We start from the raw sequence: 21,783 nt of genomic DNA, 5'->3' as shown, positions 1-21,783 counted from the left end.
AAACCAGGGTTATTCCACCAAAGATTAATTTCTGAACTCTTAAAGCTTTATGAATATTTTCTGCAAATAAATGCTCTAAATTACAATATTTTTATTTGGAATTTGTTAGAAATGTTGTCTGTAGTTTATAAAATAAAACAACAATGTTAATTTCACTCAAACATATACCTGTAAATAGCAAAAATCTGAAAAACTGATTCAGAAACTGAAGTGGTCCCTAATTTTGTTTCTTGAGCTGTATATGTCACTTTAACTTTTGCAATAGATTATCATAGACTATATCAGTAACTTTACTGATAGACACAACATTCTGACTACTAAATCCTTCTTATAAGTTTATTTGCATTTATTCTAGTTTTGGATTTCACTGCTGAAATACACTATATGGAGAAAAGTATTGGGATACTCGCTTATTCATTGGTTCTTCCAAGTATGTATACAGTGTATACCTATTGGTATATTGCTGGAGTCTCTAATGTCCAGAGAAGACTTTCCACTAGATTTTGAAGCATTGCTATGGGTATTTGATTGTATTTGACCACAAATCTGCCACTGATACTAGATATGGAGATCAAACCACCAACCTTACCACTTTAATCCCTATCAGTGTATCATCATTTCTTTAGTAATTGTCAGGTTCCGTCCATGTTCAGCAGCAGGGTCTACAATTAGGTTTAAACACAAATTTTAGATTTAATTAATTTAAATTGTTTTGTAATATCAAAATATCATGTTTTTTGTTGGATGACTGGCATCAAAAATCTATTCAGAATCACATGCAGGTCTTCTCTGACTGATCTTTTACAGAACATTCAGTTCTGATGAGGTGCTGGGTTATAATTAATATGACGTGATATTTTTTTCTCTTGCTCACCTCAGTTGATTTTTCCGCATATTGACAAATGTGAGAATTATTGCAAGGCTATCAGTCTGTCTCATTCTCTCCCTTCCTCTGTCTCTCTCTTTTTCTGCTTTCCTTGCCCTCCCATCACTCCTGCTGCCAGACACTCATTTTAATATAGATTAGGGGATAAAAGAACAACACACATGCGCACCCACACATGTCAGATTCCTTTTTAAATTCTATTTGAATCAATTTCTTTCTCCACTCTCCACCGTTGATTCATTCTCGTGTTGGACATCATGTTGTCTGTTCGTCTGGTGCTGAATGAATTATTGAGTGGTCAGTGAGCGTGGTCTGGGCAGGTGCAGTGAAACCCCTCGCTGCATCACCAATGATCAAACAGCACAGATCGAAAATTACAACCTGCTAGGTGAAGAAAGAGTCAGATTAATGCCCAGCGTTGTGTTTAAAGAGTGGACAGGCTGCATCTGTTAATTTTGCTGCTGCTGTTTATTCTGAAAATCTGGACCAAACAAAGCAGGTCTGAAAGTCCCCTAGGGTACTAACATTATTTTCACCTGCTATATTATGGGTCTGGTATTGTGTGGAAATGAACCATGTACCCAGGTAGCAAAAAGCACATAGAGTCAAATAAACTTAATTAGCTACCATGCAGTAGAAAACCGTCATAAGAGTGTTTGGGCAAGACTCTTAACTCTGCATTTACTCACCAGTGTATCATGTTTGAAATATGTATCACTATGGATGAGAGTGTCACCCAAATGCCATACATATGAATTCAGATTTATGAATTACTTTACATTTCTTATTAATAAAATACATATGCTAGACAAATCCTCTGTTTGAAGTAAAAGCAGAAGAGGCTGTACAGTGCGCAGCATCTTCAGTCATTGTACTCCAGAACTCTGTGTCGATTCTGTGGCTCCCGTAGTGTGTCCTCGTATCCTTGTGCCCACCACCAGTGGTAGTGACCAGCACTTTAATCAGTCCGGTCCAGAGCTTCTGTCTGCTTCTCTGCACTGACACTTTCTCTTTCAAATCAACCGTTCTGTCTGCTCCCCTGCCTATCTCTCTCCATCCATCTGTCCCCTCCACTCTGTCTCACCTCCATCTATCACTCTTTGCCTCTCTGCTTTCAGCTTTCATTCTCTCCTTCTTCCCTCACTGTGTCCCTATGAATCTCTCACACCATTTCTCCCTCTCTCTCTTTCTCCCGCTCTTTCTGACTGATGTGGCCTGTGTGCTAATGCTCTCATGGTCCTATATGTAACAGTGGCAAGAGCCCCCACTGTATAATCATCTACTGTTTAAAAAAAAAAAAAAGTTCTTGCTCTCAGGAGCCTTCTAAAGGATTTCTTCAGTATCCTTAATTTTTTGTTAATTAAACTAAATAGTTTGAACCTTTTTTTGTCAACCCATTAAATCAACACATTGCTTTAGGGTTTAACAGCCTGAATTAGCTTGGATGTTTCTTTTACGGGCTAGCCTTTGCAGTTGACCAGATTATGTCTCACTCTGATTGCCTCCCTAAAGCAGCATTATGAAGTAAATATGTATTTCTTGCTCCTAGATCACTGTAAACATATGTACACTTATCTAAAGTGAATGAGTCATGTGGCGTGAGGCCATAGAGTGATATTATACAAATATCGTGTTGTCTTCAGAATAAACACGCGACACCTTGCTTGTGCTCATGAACTCCGCTTTACTTAGAACTCTTCAGATGCACACAACACACACAGACTTGCTCTATAGTGGAAGTACCCACACAGCATAACTTATTAGTGACCTCTAGTGGTCGTAACCAGACTACATGTTAGAATAGGGATGTACAGAGCCCAACATGTACCAGCTTCATATACTACATCTCCCCTCTTGAAAAACAACAATTTCAACTTAAAAGTACTGAAAAACTAAACATACCAGAAGACTATTCATGAACAACAGAAAGTGACGTTTTGCATAACAAACTGTACAAAGTTACAAATGCCTTCTTTGCTTTGAAACTGCTGTTCACCCTTCTGTCCCCTTCTTTCTGTTTCCCTTTTAACAAGAACAATGTAGTAGCTCAGGGACCTATCCAGGACTGGAAGGCTACTCTGTATTACCTTTTACCAAAGTCCTACTACAATACATAGTCCTGAAATTTAGTTGGAAGCCTTATGTGGCGACCAGCTCTTGTGCACTCTTGTGCAGGTTTCCCTGTAGTAGCCATTGTCGGCAACAATTGTGCGGAAACAGAAAGACCTTCGGTTGGGGTACCAGCATCCTCCACGCATGTATCTCTGTCTGTCCCTGTGTAGTAGGAAGCATGTGTAACAGAGGAAGTTCTGTCACGTCTGAGGTGTTTCCTATTCCTTCTGTACTCTGCTCCTTCAGGTGTGATGATGTCGTATGCCCTTGGCTCTGCTCTCACATTCACTACAGTCGCAGGCTGCCATCCTTTTGGTGTGTCCATGCATACTTTGTCACCTACCACAAAAGGGTGGAGTGGCGCTGCCGAGGTGTCATATGCCTCTTTCTGTAGAGCTTGCCTATGTCTGAGGCTTTGGGTGACACGTCGTGGAATGGATGGTTTCAGAGCTGCACGACTGGTCGGGAGATGTGAGCGAAGGACACGACCCATCAACAGCTGGGCAGGCGAATATTTCAACCCTGTGATGGGAGTGTTCCTCAATGTTAAGAGTGCCAGATGTGGGTCTAGACCAGAACGAGATGTGGCCTTAAACATTTTCTTCACAGTCTGAATACAACGCTCAGCCATCCCGTTCGACTGAGGAAATCCAGGACTGGAGTGAGTAATCTTGAAACCCCACTTGGTGGCAAACCTCGCCATCTCTGCACTGGCAAAGGGAACATGGTCAGAGATCAGCTCTCTAGGAATGCCATGTCGTCCAAACACTCCCTTGAGCTTACAAATAACTGTAGATGATGTTTTACTGTTGATTTGCAGCACCTCTGGGTACTTGGAGTAATAATCGATTACAAGCAAGTAGGAAAGGCCATCATAGTCAAATATGTCGGCGCCTACTTTAAGCCATGGTGCTTCAGGCACTGGGTGTGGCATGAGTGGCTCTTTGTGGTTCCCTGGCAAAAGCTGTTGACAAAGAGTGCATGACTCTACCATCATCTTAACATCATTGCTGAGGCCAGGCCAGTACATCAGCTGCCTTGCATGAGCCAATGATCTTTGAATACCTTGGTGGGCTACATGTAGCCTTTTCAGCATCTCAGCTCTGAGCCCCCTCGGAACAATGATGCGTTTGTTGACCATTACTAAGTCATCTTCAATGTATAATGTGTCTCTCAGTGGCCAGTATGACTGGACCTTACGCGGAGCGCTGTTCTTCCTTTTTGGCCAGCCATTGTAGTGCATTTGCTTTAACAGGGATACCTCTTCATCTACTTTAGTGGCTTGCTGAAGAAGAGAAATAGCATCACCATCCAATGCATCCTGTGCACCCAGAGTGTGTATGACTCTTTCATCACCGAGCTCAACATCTTCAGCTGTGGGTACGCCAGACACTGCCCTAGAGAGGGTATCAGCTATGTGCATGTCTTTGCCTCGGGTGTACACCACGTTTATGTCGTACTTCTGAATCTGAAGCAGCATTCGTTGAAGTCTTGCTGGAGCTTTGCCAATAGGCTTGGTCACAATCGCTTCAAGCGGTTTGTGATCAGACTGGACATCAACTGTGGTGCCGTATGCATATTGATGGAATTTCCGAAGGGCAAAGACAATGGCCAGCAGCTCTTTTTCAATCTGAGCGTAATTCTGCTCCGCGCTAGACAGTGCACGTGAGGCATAGGCTATGGGCTGACCATTTTGCATGATACATGCTCCAAGGCCGTCTTTGGATGAATCCGCCTGTATGACAATTTTTTCACATGGCTTGTAGAAGCGAAGGAGTGGGGCTGCTGAAATGGCTGCCTTCAACTTATCAAGGGCTCCTTGTTGGGCAGGTTGCCACTGCCAGACTGTGTCATTTCTCAGCAGCTGTCTAAGTGGAGCAGTGAGGTCTGCTTCATTGGGAATGTACTGGGACAAGTAGCGGGTCATCCCTAATAGCCGCTGCAGAGCCTTTTTGTCAGTAGGAGCAGGCATGTCCTGTATGGCAGAGACTTTGGATGGGTCTGGGCGTACTCCATCGGCGCTGATGATATGGCCCATGTAGGCGACCTCAGGCACCATATACTGAATCTTTTCACGGTTGAACTTGATGTTGAGTTGACTCGCTCTCTCCATTACGCTCTGTAATGCATGGTCATGCTCGTCCTTGTCGGAGGCTGCAATGATCATGTCATCTGCAATCACATAAACTCCAGGAATGTCTCCAAAGCTCTCAGAGTTCATCTGCTGAAACACTTCACTGGCCGACTTGATGCCAAATGGGAGTCGATGAAACTGGTACCTGCCCCATGGCGTGTTGAAGGTGCAGAGGTCAGCGGACTCCTCATCAAGCTTTATTTGCCAATAGCCATCCTTTTCATCCAGGATGGTGAAGATTTTCTTCCCAGCCAACCTGCACTGGACATCCTCTGGTGTGGGTATAGAGAAGTGCTGCCTCCTGATTGCTCTGTTGAGGTCTCTCGGGTCGAGACAGACTCTCAGGGATCCATTTTTTTTTTCAGTGATTACTAAGCTATTGACCCATGGAGTAGGTTTCGTGACCTTGGAAATGACGCCTCTGACTTCTAAGTCCTGCAGTGTTTGTTTTAATTTATCCCGAACAGCAAATGGGATCTTCCTACAGCCATGAACTACCGGAGACACACTGGGGTCTGTGTAGATGTGGTGCAGCCCCGGAAATTCCCCCAGTCCTTCAAAGACTGATGGAAATTGCTTAAGCAACTCCTCTTTGCTGTTAGGGGTTGATGGACAAATTGCATCAATTTTTTGAATCAGGTTGAGCTGAGAGCAGGCTTGTCTGCTGAGGAGAGGAGTGTCTGATGCACTTGTTACATAAAACTGAAGGCGTGCCTGCTGGTGAGCTGTGCGTACGGTCAGTCTGACTGTACCCTCTGGCTTAATTTTTGCACCACCATATGTTGTCAACACAGTCCTAGTAGGTTCAAGTGGGAGCCTCATAGGTAATCTGTCTGTTGTTGACTTGGGCAAGACATTTACCTCTGCCCCAGTATCTAATTTGAAAGAAACCAGCTGCCCCCCTATATCAAGCTGTGTGTACCATGCATGTTGGGCTGAGCTTGAGCAGTTATCAGCATGTATTGCCCCAATGAACAAGGCATCTACATCTTTCCTTTCTTGCCACTTCCGCAGACTCTCCTTGCCAGACCTGCACACTGAAGCGAAGTGATTCCTTTTACCACATTTTCTGCATTCAGCATTGTATGCTGGACATTCACGTGGTTTATGGTTTTTTCCACAGCGTTTGCATGTCTTGCCTGCTTGTGCATCACCATGCAGGGGCCCACCAGTTTTAGAACTGCTCACTCTTGGCATGCGTGTCTTGTGCCCTGCTTTCGCTTTAATGGCATGTACAGCTTGTTCTCTAGCTTCCACTGACATGGCTTTGGCCTGGGCAGCTGTTATTTCCCTGGCACGGCAAATCTCAAGTGCTTTGTTGAGTGTGAGATCTGTTGTTGCTAGCAATTTCTCCCTAAGACTGTTGTCCGAGATGCTAAATACAATTTTGTCTCTCAGCATCAAGTCTTCTGTGTCTCTGAATTCACAGCTGCGTGCTCTCTGTCTTAGCTCAGTCACAAACTTGTCTATGCCCGACTCAGGGCTGTACTTGTGTGCCCAGAACTGGTGCCTTTCAAACACAGTGTTTTTTCTTGGTGCACAGTATGCTTCAAAAGCTTTAAGGACCTCGCTCACTTTTTTGTTTTCAGGATCCGCATACTGTATACTGAGCGTGTTGTAAATCTCTAGGGCGTCCTCCCCAATTGTATGTAGCAAAACGGCTATTTTTTTGGGCTCTGGTTTTTCATCTAAGCCAGTTGCAACAAAGTACAAAGCAAGTCTTTGTTCCCATTTTCGCCAGTTTTCTGCCAGGTTACCAGTCATGCAAAGTGGCGGTGGAGGACTAAACTGCTCCATTTTAGCAACCAACAAACTCACGTGTCTCCAGGCTGGCCGTGTTAGCTGAGGTTAGTGGGCTGCACCTTTGCTTTCTTGTCGTGGTGTTGCTGGTCTCCAACTTATCTTGAGGAGTGAAATGGTTCACATCATTCTGACACCATATCGTGTTGTCTTCAGAATAAACACGCGACACCTTGCTTGTGCTCATGAACTCCGCTTTACTTAGAACTCTTCAGATGCACACAACACACACAGACTTGCTCTATAGTGGAAGTACCCACACAGCATAACTTATTAGTGACCTCTAGTGGTCGTAACCAGACTACATGTTAGAATAGGGATGTACAGAGCCCAACATGTACCAGCTTCATATACTACAACAAATATTATTATACAGTGTTTCAGTGTTGTCGTGAACATTTACCCACCTGCCTGCTTACTCAAAGCTACAGACTAAGCCTGGGGTGTAAGTGATAGAGATGCTTTTCTCAGTATTACGAGTAATGATTTTAAAGCTCTTGAGGCAAAGCTTTAAGTAATACTTATTTTTAAACAGAACATCTAGGGGTTCTAGCTTTGCTTTGAAAATACAGCAGCTGTCTTACATATTACTCATAGCTGTTTTACTTATTAAAGCATAGTCCTGGCTCCTTTAATTGTGCTATAGACCACTCCTCAAAGACATGGTGATATGGTGATATTTTACAAAAAGCCACAGAGATTAGGAAACAGTTCGCCTGCAATTATGGTGTAATCTGATGCTCTTTGTGAGTTAAGAACACCAGGATTTATGTTGGTGATGAGATCTTTAACATTTCCATTCCTTTCATCCATCCTGTCCTCAGCATGTAATTTAGATAATCAGCTGTAAGACTGGTCACTATCAGAGCTGCATATTTATGATCTGTGGGTTCGACTCAGGTCATGTTTTATATTCAGACACGATCTTATAAAACACAGGAAATTGCTCCATATGTGTTTCACACAAAGAGAAGAAATGAAATAGATAGGTCTAATGGTTTTTATTACAGCCCTCTGCCAGTCTTTAAACAAGCCTCACTTAACCACTGGTTTGCAAATAACCAGTGGATATAGAATAGCAGGGCTCTGTGATTTTTGGTTTCTTTGGTTTTTAACTATGATAAAACAAAAAAAATCTAAAGCAGAGCTGGATTCAAGGATTCAAGGAGATTTTATTGTCATTCGCATCTTATGTGGTACATGAGGTGGAACGAAATTGTGATCTCACGATCCAGTTTACACCCAGGAGCTGTTATTAAATAGATATATAGATAAAAGTACAATAAAGGAATACAATAAAAATAGAATATACAAAATAGTTAAAGATAAATACCCCAAATGAAATAAATAGAAAGAGTAGACAGGTTGCAACAACAAGTCCAGAGTGCAAATGAGCTATAGCAGCATGAAATGAATTAGAGCAGTAGAAAATAAAGTGTCTCAGTGCGGGTAAAGTGACCGTGTTTGTGCAGTAATTGTCCTTGTGTTTCAGTGCAGTGTGTTGTTAAGTGGAGTTTAAGAGTCTTACAGCTTCCGGAATGAAGCTGTTTCTCAGTCTGGTTGTTTTGCACTTGATGCTCCGCAGCCTCCGTCCTGAGGGAAGCGGGACAAAAAGTGCATGTGCTGGGTGGGTGGGATCCTTCCTGATGCAGGTGGCCCTCTTCCTGCATCTGGAGGTGTAGATGTCCATGGTGCTGGGGAAGCTGACTCCAACAATCCTCTGTGCAGCCTTCACCACCCTCTGCAGAGCTTTCCTGTCTGCAGCAGAGCAGCTTCCATGCCACACGTTGATGCTGGAGCACACGACGCTCTCCACCACACATCTGCTCTCCACCACACATCAATTCGGATATATAGTGTAGAAAATTGCACTGTAGTCTTGGACTTTGGAGGTCAGAAGTGAATGACTGGCTTCAGGTGTCATTCTGCCAATCTTGTTTCTGCCAGACTTTCCTGTTCATGTCAATCAGACCACAAACCAATGGAACATGTCTTATACGGGTCCAGGCAAAAATAGTGCACACACACAGAGCTACGGAAAGTAGAGTGCTATATTCAGTCAAACCTCACAACTTCACTCATTTCATTTTTCTTTTCACACTATTTGAAACACACACACAGCTCATGCTTTACAGAGTTTTATCATTTAAAATGTCATAAAAATTACCTTGTAAAATAGTCATTTTTAATGTATACAGTGGATGGTAATACCTTCATCATGGGCACACTGACCAGTGTTTAACTTTACTTTACAAGATAACACTTAACAACTTCTACAGGTGTGGAAATGTGGGTGTTCTCACGCTTTTCCTTATGGTCACACTTTGTGATCCATTTACATGCTGTTATTCCATGACATGTTTGTGTTAAACATATATAAGGCAAAACAGTTTCAAATGAGTGGTTGTGGGATCTGTATAGAACTATTGTCTTTACTACAGAACCATAAAAAGCCTCAAAAGTGTAGAAAAACTTTCAATAAACCCTTTTATATGTCCTGTTGTTCACTCTATCACTGCGCTCTTGGTGTGTAGCCTTAGTTGCTTGGCCCTTTGAACCCTTGTCAGTTCACAAGGCTTCAATCCTCCCACAGTCTATTATCTCCATCATACCCATTCAGAGCTGAACTGCTACTTTGATGTTACTGGCATTAGCCTTCCCATTTGGAGAAGAAAGAGCAGCAGCAGTTTCAAACACAGGTCAGTCATTCTGTTCTGATTCTGAAATACTATAAGCGCAGTTGTGATTACTTTCTCCTTTTGTCTTGATAGTATGATGCTCTGGGCCAATCAGATCGGCTTGAGTCCACAACCAAATTGCAACCAAGTTTCAAATTTAAAAGTCCCTGTGTAGTGTAACCTATATAGGTTTTGTATTTGCCAACACTGGTTTTAAACCAATTTATTGGGAAGTGCTCAATTGGTGCTCACAAGCTTAGTCATACACATCTTCCTCTGAACATTGATGTTCAAATGATGGTATGCACTGTCGATTCTGGTTTCCATTGGAATGGGAAATCCTTTGAAAAGAGACTGCTCAGGCTTTTAAGGCATCCTTCAATCTAGAATTGACGTCTTGTGCAAAAGAGAACAAAATATATGTTTAATTGACTGTAAGTGTGAATCCTTTATGTGAACAATTTCAACAAGATGTCATGTTCTCCATTGTATTGAGTGGGAGTCATTTGTCTACATAAGAATCTACGTGAAGGTGTGTAAGACATGATCATCGTCACAGCTCAACATCTCCTTTATTTTATTGAAGGATCTAGGTCTTTTTATCGCTCCTATTATTCTATCATCTGTTTCTTTCTTTCTTTTTCTCACGCTCATGCTCTTGTTCTTTCTCTCTCTCTCTCCCCCTCTAGCTTTCTCTTCCAGTGTTCTCTCTCATTCTCCTATATGGGTTTGACATTTCCAGATTGATAATGGCTAAGCTTTTCATATCTGTTTAAATGTCAGTGCTGCTTTGCTGCTTTCCCCTGACCGTGCCCAGATCACACAGGGCACGGGGGCACGGGAACGAGGGGACCCGAGGATGGGGAGCACAAGACTCAGTCACATTTAAACCTCTTAAATAACCCTTTGTGTTCCAGTGGTCTAAAGCGCTGTCACTATGATTGGGAGATTGCTGGTTCGAATCCCAGTCATGCAGCTTGCCATGAGCTACTGGAGCCCTAAGAAAGCACAATTGGCCTTGATCACTCTGGGTGGTGTAGATGGCACTCTTTCCCCTCACCACTGCTGATGTCAATCAGCACAAGACGGAAAAAAAATAGATAAAAAAAAAAAAATCATAGTGTGTTTTTAAAGTGTACTGCCGTAATGGATCAGTCCAATACAGTCCAATCAGGCCTACATGTGTTCAAACATATGTACCATAATTCTAGGCTTTAAATCAGGATCGTATCTAAGCATCAACTCATCATCAAGTATCAGTAAATACGTGTGAATGTTTCATTATGGATTAAATGATTAAATTAAGCATAGTACATCCAGAGAAAAAAAATCATTTTAAGCTTAATTTAAAGAAGGGAATTGATTTGGTTTTGGATCTGTCAGTATTAGCAGGGTTGAGTACTAACAACATGTCATGTGTCATATTTTGCCACCTCTAGTAAAAACAATCCATAATATATATATCTAAAGGTCTGTTAACAACCTCTCCCCATCTAGAAAATTTTTACACTTCGATTTTGAGGACTTGATTGCAATCAGCCACTCAAGCATTATTAAGGGCCGGTCCTAATGTCAGATGATTTTTTATGGGTCACCAAATACACAGTTCAGTTGCTCCACAGCCCAGTTATTAAAGCGTATGTTTATATGCAGCTGCTCTAGTGTGTCTATCTATCTTGTACATGCTGTGTGAGCAAAATTGAACACCTGTGCCAGCCCTAGGTGCACTTTTAAAAAATTGCTTTCCAACCTTATTCCTTTATGCAGTGTTTACTCAGTGTTTACACCTGATCCAACTAATGAGCTACTACGAATTATTTTTTAAGTTGTTTGTATGTTTTGTGGAGTCTCACAGGGTTCTATTTTATGACTTATTAAATTGATGTTAATTATGAGAGGGTTTAAGGAGGCAACAAGCCATCCCTGAGTTGACTGGGGTGTGTGGTAAGGGAAAACTGATGGGACAAATGAGTAGATAAGGGGAAATCAGTGTTCTAGATATTCTAGATATATCTAAATATTACTAATAAGAAGAGTGTTTTAATATATTTTGGACAGTATAGTGTATGTGGTTAAATTAAACATTTTGTTCTCTTTTATCAGCCAGATGTAGTACCAGTAAATTAGTAATTTAAAATACGCTATGGATTTAATACAGTGGTTCTTAAATGGGGGGCTGCAAAATGGTGCTATAGGGGCCACAGAAACATATTAGAGGTTGTGTCTCTCCTTTATATATTTTTCAAATCCATTTAAGATATGTCCACCTTAAAAGGTGGTACCTGATCACAAATGTTGCAAAGCCTACAATTTTTGTATTGTAAATCCTGTAATCTATTTGCATTGTACTAAAATGCTTTCATTTATTTATAAATTTACCAACATTAGCATTTTAATATAACATTATAGTAATAATGGCTTTTAGAAAAAAATGTTTTGGTGAAGGGGGGGTGGGGGTGTGGGGGTAGTGCACTATAGCCTTCTGTGTCGTGGCCTAAGTGTTTGTCCATAATTATATTTTTCCCCCTTAATATACTTTTTCTTTTATACTTTAAGTAGTTTTGAATCTGGTACTTTTATACTTTTATTTGAGCCTAAAGGTATGCGATGAGTTGATACAGTTGACAAATTTAGACAATGGAAATAACACTTTAAGCTTGATTTGCAGGAAGGGGGATTTTTATGTTTTTTTGTATGTTTATTTTTCTATATATTTTTCTAAGTAATTGTATACGGCTCCTGCTAGTAAATTACTATAGTAATTTGCTCAGAAGCAGCATCTGCTCTGTGTTTAGAATTAGCCTGTGATAATAGTTGTGTGTGTGTGTGTGTGTGTGTGTGTGTTGTAAAAAGGTGTTAATAGCTCATAACTCTGCTTTCTCTCTCTGGGATATGCATCTTCAGGTGTGACTGGTCTAGTACAGATAGACAAGCACGGGGACAGAGAGACAGACTTCGCCCTCTGGGACATGACAGACACCAACTCCAGTGTCTTTCAGGTACTGGTGGTCTCTGAGACACACACACACACACACACACATTCTTGCATCAGGAACAAGGTGGTTACCTGTCCTCAGGAGTCTCAGAACTAGTATTCACTGGTGTTCTTACAGATACTGCTACACACTTTGGGAGCACTGCACATTTCTCTCTCTCATTGTGTGCTGGGGTATAGTCACTGCCAAACGCGGCATAATTACCTCTCTGCATTCAATCCAATTCTCTCCCTCATCGGATTGTCAGGTCAGGCAGCCAGAAGGTTAATTACGAGTTGTTTATTCAGTTTGCTCTTGTCACATGTGTGCATGCGTGAGTGGGAGTGTGTGCAGATGAGTTAGCTGAGAGTGTGTGAAAGGGAAAGTGAGTGAGAGGGCGTGGGAGAGTGGGTAGATTTAGAGCTGTGCAGGGCAGAGGTCAGTAGTCTCAGCTGGCTGATCTCAAGCATATTAAAACCTGTCAGCCATTATGCTGGTCATGATCTCATTTATCTCAGCAGCTTGTAAAAAAGACACTGCGGGTTCTATGTTTTCTGAAATCACCATAATAATCTTCCATAATAATGTTAATAAAGTACAAATTTGAATCTTTACCTTACAGCATGACCTGCATATCTACCCCATGTATGTGTTTTGTGGGTACATGTGCAAAGAAAAGCTGTAATTCGTTCATCATATCCCAGAGTCTATGCATCCCTCACAATTACCCAGGCTTCGTGGGTTCATGTGTCTTTAAAGATGCCAAACAACGTTAGGTTGTTCTGGTTGCAGCCAGATGCTCAGATTCCGTTTTACAAGCCTATTTACAACTCTGTTATTTTGCCTTAGATTGAAACATAGTGATTTTTATTTTGAATATAAGTGTCTTTGCCATTTTTATCTACAAAATGTTAAGCTCAATTTCTATTGACAGGTTCATGGCACTTGCAACGGCTCACAGGAGCCACATAGTGTTGCATAGTTTAGCACAGTAACCCTATACATATGAATAGAAACAAACACCACAAATTTTGCTTCAGTGATATTGATCCCTTAATACAAAAGTCTTTTAGGAAATGTATTTCAAATAAGCCCCTAAATGTACTTAAAACCTCTTTCTTTATCTTGGATAATTTTATTACTATGATTTTTTTTCTATGTGATTTTTTATTTTTAACTAGTGACAAAATCTTAAAAAAAATAAATAAATTCTTAGCTGTTCTCTGCAGAGACACCATTTAAATTTGCCTGTCACTTATTTTGTGTCGCGTCTTGTGCAGATTGTGGCCGTGTACAATGGTACTCAGAAGCAAATGAGGACTCTACCAGGTATGGCCTTCCACTGGCCTGGTGGCTTCATTCCCCCTGACATGCCCTTCTGTGGCTTCAAGCATGACAATCCTGCCTGTATCGCTCGTAAGTACTCATTTAGTACAGTACGGTACGGAACAGTACAATCCAGTTTAGCCCTTAGTAAGTAAAGGCTTTTTAAAAACATATTTTCTTTTTTTTATGTATTTTGCTTTCATTCCATATGTTCCAGGTTCCAAATATGCTGCTTTATTTCCCACCACAGCAGGTGTAATTACACGTCATTCTGAAGTGGGAGAAAACTGCTTAAAGGGATTTATGATGACTCAAATCAATCTTTTTTTCAATCTTCATCCCTAAATAATGTTTTTTTTTTCAGTCAGAGCTGTAACAGTAGCTTGTGTAACAGTAGTTTTGCAGAGTTATTATGAAATATTGACAAGGAATTTTGTTTCTTATAAATACCATTTTTCTATTTTATAAACTATTGAGCTGCAAATGTTTTAATATTCAGCAGGACCTGTATTATCTAGACTTATGTAGATGTTTAAACGCACACTCTTTCAATTCTCTGAACCTCTTCGGGAGTCATATTTTAGCAAACTCTATTGTCTTACAACATTAATAAAGCAAAATTAATAAATTCCAGTCATGTTCCAAAATCAGTTTTCTAACAATAGAACACGTCTTTTTTTTTTTTATTAACGTTGTGGACACCAAAACAATATGTTGTCAAAAATTTGTCACAACATAATTGTTTTTTTGGGCTGGGATGTTTGTCCATGAATAAATAAATGTAAATAAACCTTTTTTACTTTTCTTTACAAATTTTATTGAGTTTTGAAAGGCAATTTAAGTTTCACTGTCCAGAGCAAAGCCATACATTTAATAGTATTTAATAGTAAAAGTGGGTCCAAATTTTTGACTGATGAGTGCAGCAACTTACAGTCACAGGCCTCTCCTCAGTTCTTTAGCTTTTGTTTCTTTGGAGCATCCATACTCATTATGTCTATAATGAGGCCTCAGTGTGTGTATAGACTATAGTTAACGTCTGGCATGAAAAACCTCTAACGTGAAAAGCCTCTGTCTCCCACATTCTTTTCTCAGGGACCATCACAATGCATCAGATGGTTTCTATTGTAGTGTTCTTCATCCTCGTTATCATCTTTACCATCACTGTCTTCATATACAGGTGAGTGTGTGAGGATTTAAATGAGCGCATATGAAAAAGGTTGGCTCACACTGTGCATATTTAGAAGCATCTTTGTAAGTATAGGGTAGCTCACTATTTTTCTTTTTGTCTCATCATTTCATCACTTGGATTATCTTGGACCATTTTCTCTCATATACAAACTCACTTACATATGAAAGGAAGCTGAAGTTGGAGAAGGAGCTGGCTGCTCAGCTCTGGAGGATCTCTTGGGAGGACATGCAGATGAGCAATCTGGAGAAGGTGCTGCGAAGTGCAGGCAGCAAACTCACGCTGTCTCTGGTGAGTGGTTAAAGGTCTTCTATTTGGTGAACCTTAGAGAAAGGTGTTTACACATGTTTACATGTTTATTTTATCCTTAAACCAAGTGTAATTTTTTTTCTGGTCAACAACCTTAATTTGTTATTGTATATCTATGTGTCATTGTCCATCTTAGATACCTCATAGCCCAGAGAGGTTACCCTAAGGCTCCTGAATTGCACAGTACAGTTTTATTTAGCATTTGTGGATGTTCAGTGTGTTAGGAGTATACTATACAGTGTCAGACATATACACTATATGCCAGTATTTAAGATTACTAAACATCTCATTACAGTGTGAAACTGTGTGGTGGTTCGATTATGCTATTCATACAGTGTATGAGAATTTAAAGCGTATAAGAATCATGTTTATATTAGCAGCCTAAGCTTTGTAATTCCAGTTCTGTACTAAGAAGCATGTTGGTGGTTTTACAGTTATTTGACCATATTATCACTTTACAAAATTCTACAATATGTTTACTGAATCTGCTTCCCTCTCTCTGTATAGCGAGGCTCCAACTACGGCTCTCTGCTGACCGCTGATGGTAACTTCCAGGTGTTCGCTAAGACAGCCTACTTTAAGGTACAAACTTTTAATACAGACCTAATCACACTACAAACTCTTGCTGAGGTTAGCCTTTGCGAGTTTACTTTGAATGTCAAAGAACACACACTGATCCTCAACATTTCTGTCTGATCTCCAGGGAAACATTGTGGCCATCAAATATGTCAACAGGAAACGTATTGAACTGACCAGGAAAGTGCTGTTTGAACTGAAGCATGTGAGTGTTTGAAGAGACAACTTATCCACCCAAAACATTCTATAGTTCTTAATTAGTGTTTCACCTTATATGATGGCATTTTAATAAACTCCTCATTGCAAAAACTGTTACAGATCAACCGTGATTGCAAAGTTACTTTGAAAAAGTAATCTGATTACTGATTACCCCTTTATAAAGTAACTTAATTACGTTATGGATTATTGATTTTGAATGTAACTAAGTTTCTTCGACACACACACACACACACCCCTGCCACCTCAACATCTAACAGTTTTGCCAAAACTCACTATACTGGAAGCTTTGCTCCAGTTGCGACTCTAAACATTTCTTCAAATTTGACATTGTGTTTTTGAAGCTAGGTAGCACAGGATTACTGGATTGGAAATAGTTACACGTTAGATTACTCATTACTGAAAATTTGTCAGATAAGAGTAAGTAATGGTTACTAATATCACTGCAAATCATTAACATTTGTATGCGTTTGAGCAAGATCTACATGTTTCAGGTTTTACCACAATTTTTTAGTAGTGCTTATGACTTTGATTAGGCCATTTTACATTAGACCAAGTTTACATTTTTGAATTGCTTTGGATTGTCTTTTAATTGTTTTTTTTTGCATAAACCAACTGCGCTTCCACACCTTACAAAGGATTGACTAACAGAGCAGTTCCCCCAGTGGTAGCCAGACAACAGTAAATCATTCCCAAAACATCAAACTACCATCACCATGCTTCACAGTTATTGTAGTAATATTAACAAATATTGTTTGTCAGTTTGCACAGTAAGGCTCTGATTTTAGTTCAGTGGGGCCATAGAGTCTTATAAGTGTCTGTGTTACCATTTCTAAACTGATTGGAGTCCACAACCTCAGAAAAATTTAAATTAACCAAAATGCACAAAATGCACAGATTTTTATAGATTCTGAATTATGTTTAAGGTAAATGTTCTAAATGTCAAAGTGAATTGATGAATCTTTTTATACAGGTTTTTCTGATAATATTTTGTGTATTATTCTGTGTCCACTGTTTTTTTTAGATGAGAGATGTGCAGAATGATCATTTGACTCGCTTTATCGGAGCATGCATTGACCCACCCAATGTCTCCATCGTGACAGAGTATTGCCCGCGCGGCAGCCTGCAGGTACACCCAGCCTTCATTCTGCACCCCACAGTTCTGGAATAAATCAAACCCAGCAGCCGTGCGCCGTACTCTCCACCCCCACCCTCTGCTCTCCACCCCCCACATGGACTATAAGCTGTTAATCATAAGGGCCTGTTCTGTGGTAACCATGGTACCTACATCAAACATGAAACGTCTACACAACACTCTGTTCCACTGGAGCACTTCAGGGTTGACCAAAGGAATGTGAGGCCAGTTCAAGACTGTGAACGACACTGTTATGTAATGTGAATACTGCTTATGCAACATGTGTGATAGAATGATGGAGTATATTGTTTTAAAATCAGATAAAAAAAATGTGTAGGTCTATAAAAAAGTTTGTAGGTCTAATATTATAATTATAATTACAGACTGAAGTCTATCTGCTTCTCTGCATACTTTATTATCCTCCTTTTGTCCTATGTTTGCACTGTTCTTCAGAGGACCACATAGGACCACCAAAAAGCAGGCATTATTTGGGTGAGGGGTCATTCTCAACACTGCAGTGATACTGGCATGGGGGTGGTGTGTCAGTGTGTTTTGTGCTGGTATGAGTGGATTAGCTAGTGTAGGAGTGTCTAACAGAGTAAACAGTGATTGGACACAGTGTTTAAAAACTCCAGCAGCACTGCTGTGTCTGATCCACTTTATACCAGCACAACACACACTAACACAAAACCACCATGTCCCTGCATTGCAGAGAATGACCCACCACTTACAGGTGCAGTCAGAAATATTCAACACCCTTATCTTAAATTATATTATAGTGATGTGGGTGAAATGACAGTAAATTACCAAAAAAAAACAAAAAAACTCACTAATCAAAAAATATACCACAGTTTGTTCCAGCCCTGCAATGTGATTGGCTGAGGGGCATTCTATGAGTGCCATTATCAGCCGATAATGAACTGTATCCGAAGCTCTCCATGTATTTATCCTCCACGTACAGGTAACCTAGCAACGATGCAGCGCTTATAAGGCAAACAGCGCATCTACAAACAGAGCAGCAATGGAACTATTGTAACTTTTGGAGTTTTTTTATAACCAAACAGATCATATTTTCTCATCTTCTTTACTCAAAATCTTTGAATATACATCAATAATGGAACTGTGGTATAATCACAATAATACACTCGAATCACACAAATACTACTTCATCCATTTTCTCTGAATTTTATGCATTACTCAATTCATTCAGAAAAACATCCAAAGCAGAATCTTGCTCTTTGCAAAGACTTTAAATGATAAATAATTGAATTCTTTGAAAGGAGAAAGAGAAAGTATGCAGAGATGGAACTATAAATAATATAAAAGTGCTCCTGTATGACAAGTGGAGTTGATAAAATGGACAGTGAGTGTTAAAACAAAAGGGGTGATCATAATATTGTGAGCATCCTTAAAACACATACATTTTGCATCTATAATTGTTAACAGTGTTGCCTAGATTGTAATAGGGAATGATGATATTTTGATACCACTGATCATGTGGTTCTGTTTTGGAAATGTAGGACATTCTGGAGAATGAGAGCATCACACTGGACTGGATGTTCAAATATTCACTAATCAATGACATTGTGAAGGTATTTGTATATCTTCTATTTGTTTCTTTACCTGTTTTCAGTTTAAATTGACTACTATCACAAAGTTCTTAGGCAGTAACAACTTTAGTCTGTTTAATGTGATCATTTGCTGGCATTTATTTCACTTTGTAAAGTAGATCTTTGCAACTGCTTTTCTACTGAGGGTTTACCTCATATGTTCTCTTCTGTAGAGTCATTCAGAGTTCTCTCAGTTATTTAGCCTGTTTTTTTGTTCACACAGGGAATGGCCTTCCTCCATAACAGTGTGATTGTATCTCATGGCAACCTGAAGTCCTCGAACTGTGTGGTAGATAATCGTTTCGTGCTGAAGATCACAGACTATGGGCTTTCCAGCTTTAGGACTGAATCTGATCCTGAAGACGCCCACTCTTACTATGCACGTGAGTTGTTTGACCTACTACTTAGCAGCATGCAGCAGATACATGAGAGGCAGTGCTGCTGACATTTCTTAACTGCCTTTCACAGAAAGCAATGTGAGGCAGAGACAGAATGTGAAGAATTAAATTAAGTACACTCTCAAATCCGAAATAAATTGAGAAAGTGTAGAAAATTATATATTTAGTGTAGAAAAAATACACATTGGTTGGTGTGGTGCAGTGGATAACAGCACTACCTGCCAATTAGCTCACACATCTTGTGGGAGACTGGGGTACAATTCCCAGTCTGGGGGACTAGATGCTGAGCTACACCAATAAGAGTCCCTGGGCAAGACTCCTAACACTACACTAGAATAATAAGATTTACCTTGCAAGTTGCTCTGGATAAGGTTATGAACTAAATGTCAGAAATGTTATAGATGTTCTATGAGTCTTTGAAGAGCAAAGAATGGCAGTTTCTTGTATCCTGTTTGTATCAAATGTAAGGGTACCACAAAAATAAGGCTCATTTATAAAGGATTTATAAATAGTTTACAAAGGAGATTATTAATTGTTATTAATAAGTTTATAAACCATTAATACGCAGTTAAAACAAATAAATAGGAAGGGCAACAGTGGCCTGCCGTGTACCAAATAGTAATTTCACATTAATTTATACTGTTAAACCTCAGATGTTTCTAGATGCATATCTTACTTTGTCTTTTTTATTAGTCATCATTAACATTTCTGTTAATAACTTTATTAATTTAACTATAAGAACATTAAATGACTAAACTGACTTTCTATTTTTTTGCTAGATATGTTAAAATCATTGTCACTGCTGTTCTTTCTATTTATGTGTTTATTAAGTGCTTATTAAGGTTTTTTAAGTATTTACTACTTAATTTATAACCATTAGTAAACTTCTTTATAGACTATGTATAAACCCTTTGTAAAGGAGCCTTTTTTTATAGTGGTACCAATGAAAGTTATTGAAATGTTTAGAAACAACGTTCCTCAAAAAAAAATTGAAAAGGGATATAAAGGGAACAAAATTTAAAGTAACTGTAAGAAACTCAATTTTTTAGTTCTCTGTTAAAAATAAATGTGCTTGAAATGGTTTTCTGTTCCAGAAAAGAACCACTTTGGTTCCATAAACCCTGTTTTATAATAGAGATGTGCAATTGTGAAGAACCTATGAAAGGCTTATAGACATTCTCACTCACACTCTCACATCTCATGGATCAGTAAGGAATCAAAAGAGCTTCAATTTACACATTTATTTTTAGGTGTGAACAATAATGTAGCAGTAGGTATTTAGAAATAAACTTATAGTAATAGTTAAAGCTGTAGGAGTATTAAGAAAAACTCAGTTCATCACAATAGACATCAATATATCATGATGCCCGCTGTTATTGTTGTATCAGAATCTGCTCTATATGTATTCCCCACAACCTGTTTTGAAATTGCTATGATTGTGAATAGGGCAGAAGATAATAACAACTGTACAAAGTACAGAAAGAGAAAGCTGCCTTTTTATAAATATTTATAATAAAAAATAATTACAGTGACAAATTAAAATAATTTTTATGTATTTTTCTAATGTCATACTTGCCTTTTTTTCTATGTGCCAGATGATGTTTGATTATTGAAACACTAATCGTTATCACAGACAAATACTGATAATGCTCAACTCTAAAATATTCTAAAGTGCTAACAGTCTCATTAGCTGCAGCCACACTGAATAACCGAGTACCTTCTAATGGGTGAATGACATCTGTGTTAGCCGTAGTCTTATTTAGAGCCTTTTGTCTCATTTTGCGCTGAACTGTGGGCCTGCCACTTATTCAGAATCAGACTCATTACGAGTAATTCATGATAATTGTCTTTCTGGATTGTAATCCCTACAATTAGTTAAATGCAGAGAAAGGCTGCAGTTAGTGCATTTAAATTTTATGTTATGCTCACAACAACAGAATTCAGCCTTGTTCATTATAGCAGCACAGTCCAGCCTCACTGTGTGTGTGTTTAGTTTGTATCGTTGTTTTCTGAGAGTATTCTGTGCTTCATGTAGGGAAGCTGTGGATGGCTCCAGATCTATTGAGGATGAGCAACCCCCCCGCCTGTGGGACGCAGAAAGGAGACATCTACAGTTTCGGCATTATCCTGCAGGAGGTGGCTCTGCGGAGAGGGGTTTTCTACATTGAGGGAGACTCTCTCAGCCCTAAAGGTCACTGATCTTTAAATCTAAATATATACCTTTACTTTAATCTAAAAAAAAACTCTGTAGTCTAAGCTTATACTTCAGCTTTTAAGTTCATCCCAAAATGTCAATTTTAACCCTATATTAACTCTAAAGTTTAAACTTAAACCTGAGTTTTAAAGCATTTTTAAATCTGCACTTTTTGTTTTGGTTTAAAACAGACTCCTTGAGAGGAGGTGGTCTTGGTATCTGGTGTATTCTGCTTTGAGTTAAAGCTG

The 21,783-nt window shown here is 39.4% G+C and overlaps 1 protein-coding gene across 4 annotated transcripts in view; it reads left to right on the top strand.

Annotated features, from left to right (window-relative positions):
- npr1b (natriuretic peptide receptor 1b) overlaps positions 1–21,783 on the top strand; it is a 69,507-nt gene that overhangs the window by 34,032 nt on the left and 13,692 nt on the right. For all 4 annotated transcript variants that reach the window (XM_007249683.4, XM_007249685.4, XM_007249681.4 and 1 more), the window contains exons 7-16: positions 12,515–12,609; positions 13,866–14,001; positions 15,004–15,088; positions 15,268–15,388; positions 15,914–15,988; positions 16,110–16,187; positions 17,223–17,327; positions 18,854–18,925; positions 19,167–19,326; positions 21,377–21,532. In XM_007249683.4, the coding sequence (XP_007249745.2) occupies positions 12,515–12,609; positions 13,866–14,001; positions 15,004–15,088; positions 15,268–15,388; positions 15,914–15,988; positions 16,110–16,187; positions 17,223–17,327; positions 18,854–18,925; positions 19,167–19,326; positions 21,377–21,532 (1,083 nt within the window). The remainder of the gene's footprint in view (positions 1–12,514; positions 12,610–13,865; positions 14,002–15,003; positions 15,089–15,267; positions 15,389–15,913; positions 15,989–16,109; positions 16,188–17,222; positions 17,328–18,853; positions 18,926–19,166; positions 19,327–21,376; positions 21,533–21,783) is intronic.

Source organism: Astyanax mexicanus, chromosome 6, assembly GCF_023375975.1.
Source record: "Astyanax mexicanus isolate ESR-SI-001 chromosome 6, AstMex3_surface, whole genome shotgun sequence".
Classification (NCBI taxonomy): domain Eukaryota; kingdom Metazoa; phylum Chordata; class Actinopteri; order Characiformes; family Acestrorhamphidae; genus Astyanax; species Astyanax mexicanus.
This window is presented reverse-complemented; position numbering and strand designations above follow the sequence as displayed.